At 63.8% G+C, this 3495-nt stretch overlaps 1 protein-coding gene across 1 annotated transcript in view; it reads left to right on the top strand.

The window, feature by feature from the left end:
• LOC109291281 (low-density lipoprotein receptor-related protein 1-like) overlaps positions 1 to 3466 on the top strand; it is a gene marked incomplete at both ends in the record, with an annotated part of 44342 nt that extends 40876 nt beyond the window's left edge. The window contains 9 exons of the mRNA XM_019508214.1: positions 1 to 176; positions 364 to 504; positions 589 to 762; positions 918 to 1079; positions 1398 to 1572; positions 1769 to 1873; positions 1968 to 2032; positions 2240 to 2330; positions 3316 to 3466. Of these exons, the coding sequence (XP_019363759.1) occupies positions 1 to 176; positions 364 to 504; positions 589 to 762; positions 918 to 1079; positions 1398 to 1572; positions 1769 to 1873; positions 1968 to 2032; positions 2240 to 2330; positions 3316 to 3466 (1240 nt within the window). The remainder of the gene's footprint in view (positions 177 to 363; positions 505 to 588; positions 763 to 917; positions 1080 to 1397; positions 1573 to 1768; positions 1874 to 1967; positions 2033 to 2239; positions 2331 to 3315) is intronic.
• Between the last annotated feature and the right edge of the window lie 29 nt (positions 3467 to 3495).

The following is a 3495-nucleotide window of genomic DNA, read 5'->3' as shown; positions in this document are numbered from 1 at the left end:
CCTGAGCCACCCCTTCAGCATCGAAATCTTCGAGGACTACATCTATGGCGTCACCTACATCAACAACCTCATCTTCCGCATCCACAAGTTTGGACGTGAGCCCGTGGTCAACCTGACGTCGGGCCTCAACCACGCCACCGACGTGGTGCTCTACCACCAGCACAAGCAGCCGGATGGTGAGTGCCCCCCAGGGCACCCCCAGCGCCAATAGGGTGGTCCAAGCCAGCATCTCCTGGGTGTGTGTGGCTGATCCGGGCCAGGGAGGGGACACTCTGTGCTGGGGGTGAGGATACGGGAGCAGAGGGGTGCATGGCAGGACCCTCCTAGCCTGGCCTTCACGCCCCCCACCTCCCACCCCTGCAGTGACCAACCCATGCGACCGCAAGAAGTGCGAGTGGCTCTGCCTGCTCAGCCCCAGCGGCCCCGTCTGCACCTGCCCCAACGGCAAGCGGCTGGACAATGGCACCTGTGTGGTTGTGCCCTCCCCCACCATCTCGCCCGTCGGTACGTGTGGGCTCTCGTGGGGGTAGGGGGTGTGGGCCCGAGCCACAGCCTCGGCTGAGCTCCCCGCTGCCCTCTCCCCCCCAGCGCCCACCAGCGATACCTGCAGCCTGGTCTGCCTGAACGGGGGCAGCTGCTTCCTCAATGCCCGCAAGCAGGCCAAGTGCCGGTGCCAGCCACGCTACAACGGCGACAAGTGCCAGGTCGACCAGTGCTGGGAGTACTGCCAGAACGGCGGCACCTGCACCGCCTCCCGCTCCGGTGAGCACCCATGGGCAAGGAGGGGGGACCCCCAGGGTGATGCAGAAGAGGGAGCAGGGGGGCGGAGGGGAAGCAGAGCATTGGAGGAGCTGTAGCCCGGACACCTGGGTTCTCTGGGCCCCTGCCTCTCTGATGCCTCTGCCCCCCCCCTCCAGGGGTGCCAACGTGCCGCTGCCCCACCGGGTTCACGGGACCATGGTGCAACCAGCAGGTGTGCATGGACTACTGCTACCACAACGGCACCTGCACCGTCAACCAGGGCAACCAGCCCAACTGCCGCTGCCTGCCCGAATTCAGTGGTGACAAGTGCCAGTTCCGTGAGTGCCGCTGGATGCCTGGGTCCCGCAGCCGGGGAGGGGGGAGTCCAGCTGGTGGGAGCTGGCAGCATTTGGGGGGCAGAGAGGGGAGGTCTGGTGGGCTGGAGAGGGAGCTGCCAGGAGCCAGGACTCCTGGGTTCTGTCCCGTGCGTTTGTGTACGTGCACATGTGCATGCATGTGAATACATGTGTGCGTGTGCAGTGCGTGTTTGCAAGAGTGAGATGCTGGCGAGCAGGGCCATGCACTGTGGGCAGGGGCCGCCCTGGCGGGGTGCAGGGTGGGTCCCAACGCTCACCCCCACCCCCTGCTCCCTGCAGGCCAGTGCTTTGAGTACTGCGAGAACGAGGGCATATGCCAGCTGGCGCCAGATGGCACCAAGCAGTGCCGCTGCCCGCCGCAGTATGAAGGCGCCCGCTGTCAGGACAACAAGTGCTCGCGCTGCCAGGAGGGCACCTGCAACATCAACAAGCAGAGCGGGGACGTCACCTGCGTGTAGGTGCCCTGGGGCTGCAGACACCCAGGGGTGCCTGTGCCCAGCCACAGCTGGGGGCCAGTCCCAACTCCGGGTCTCCTGCCACTTGGGGAGGGGGAAGCCTTGGGGGGAGTGGAGGGGAGGGGGCAGCTCCAGCTCTGCTGGCATTGAGGGCTGTGTCAGTGCCTGCTGACACTGTCTCTTCCCTGCCCGCAGCTGCCCTGGGGGCAAGGTGGCCCCCAACTGCCTGAGCTGCGACAACTACTGCCTGCACGGGGGCACCTGCACCATCAACCCCAAGACACAGCTGCCTGAGTGCCAGTAAGTGCTGGGGGCTGGCTTGGGCCTGGGGGGTGCAGACCCCTGTCCTCACTACCCGCCTCTTCCCTGCCCCTCACCCGCACCTTCTCCCCAGATGCATCGTCGGGCAGACAGGGCAGCGCTGCGAGGAGCTCGCCATCAGCGAGCAGCAGAACAACCGTATGTACCCGGGGCCTGGAGTGGGGACCCCAGGCAGCGTGGCGCTCGTGGGGGTCCCAGCCAGCAGGGGCGGGGGGAAGAGGGGTCTCACCACCTACCCTCCAAATCCCAGGGGGCTGTACCCATCTGACTGGCTGGGGGTGGGGAAGAGGCAGGGTGTGGGATCCATACCCCCCATAACAAACCTCCCGTCCCTCCCGCCCACAGGAACAACACCCATTGTCATCAGCATTGTGCTGGTCCTACTAATTGTGCTGGCCGTGCTGGCCTTCCTCTGGTACAAGCGGCGCATTAAAGGGTGAGGCGCCTGGGGGGGGCGGTGGGTCCTGTGGGAATTGAAGTGGGGTAGGGGGGAGTAGTACACACACTGCAGGGGAGGGCCAGGATTCAGAGAGACCTCGACACGGGAGGATCGAACCCAGAGAAATCACGTGAGGTTCAGCAAGGACAAGCGCAAAGTCCTGCAGTGTCGATTGGAGCAATCCGGGGCACCGAGTCAGGCTGGGGGCGACTGGCTGGGCAGCAGCTCTGCAGAAAAGGCCCTGGGGTGACAAGGGACAAGAAGCTGAATAGGGGCCAGCAGTGTGGCCTTGGTGCCAAGAAGGCTAACGGCATCCTGGGCTGTGCTGGTAGGAGATGAAGGGAGGCGATTCTTCCTCTCTATTTGAGAGACCACTAGTGAGACCACATCTGGAGTCCGGTGTCCAGTTGTGGGCCCCCCCATGACAGAAAGGATGTGGACACATTGGAGAATTGGTGACAAACATGGTTCAGTGGTTGGTGTGAAGAGAGGTTCAGGGAAATGGGCTTATTTAGGCTGCAGAAGAGAAGACTGGGGGATTGAATAATAGCCTTGCAGGGGGGTTGCAAAGAGGATGGAGCTGGTCTGTTCTTGGTGGTGACAGATGACAGAAGGAGCAATGGGCTCAAGCTGCAGCAAGGCAAGTTGAGGTTGGATATTAGCAAAACTCACCAGGAGGGTAGTAAAGCGCTGGAACAGGCTCCCCAGGGAGGTGGTGGAGCCTCCATCCTTGGAGGTTTTTAGGACAAAGCCTTGGCTGGGATGATGTAGCTGGGGCTGGTCCTGCTCGGAGCAGGGGGTTGGACTCAATGTGACCCCTGAGCTCCCTTCCCTCCCTCATGGTCTCTGATTCTCTGGGGGGGTCCCTGGGCCCGGCTGCCAAGACCCCGGGCACTGAGGCCCGGACCATGCTGTACACGTGCTCCCCACAGCCCGTGGCCAGCCACGCTGACCCTCTGCCCTTCCCTGCTCCCACCCCCAGGGCCAAGGGCTTCCAGCACCAGCGGATGACGAACGGGGCCATGAACGTGGAGATCGGGAACCCCACCTACAAGATGTACGAGGGGGAGCCCGAGGACGATGGGGAGCTGCTGGACGCCGACTTCCCCCTCGATCCTGACAAGGTGGGGGGGGTAGAGGGTCCGTGGGTCTGGGAGGGGCG

Source organism: Gavialis gangeticus, unplaced genomic scaffold (assembly GCF_001723915.1).
Source record: "Gavialis gangeticus isolate Ggan-Ray unplaced genomic scaffold, GavGan_comp1, whole genome shotgun sequence".
NCBI classification, from domain to species: domain Eukaryota; kingdom Metazoa; phylum Chordata; order Crocodylia; family Gavialidae; genus Gavialis; species Gavialis gangeticus.
This window is presented reverse-complemented; position numbering and strand designations above follow the sequence as displayed.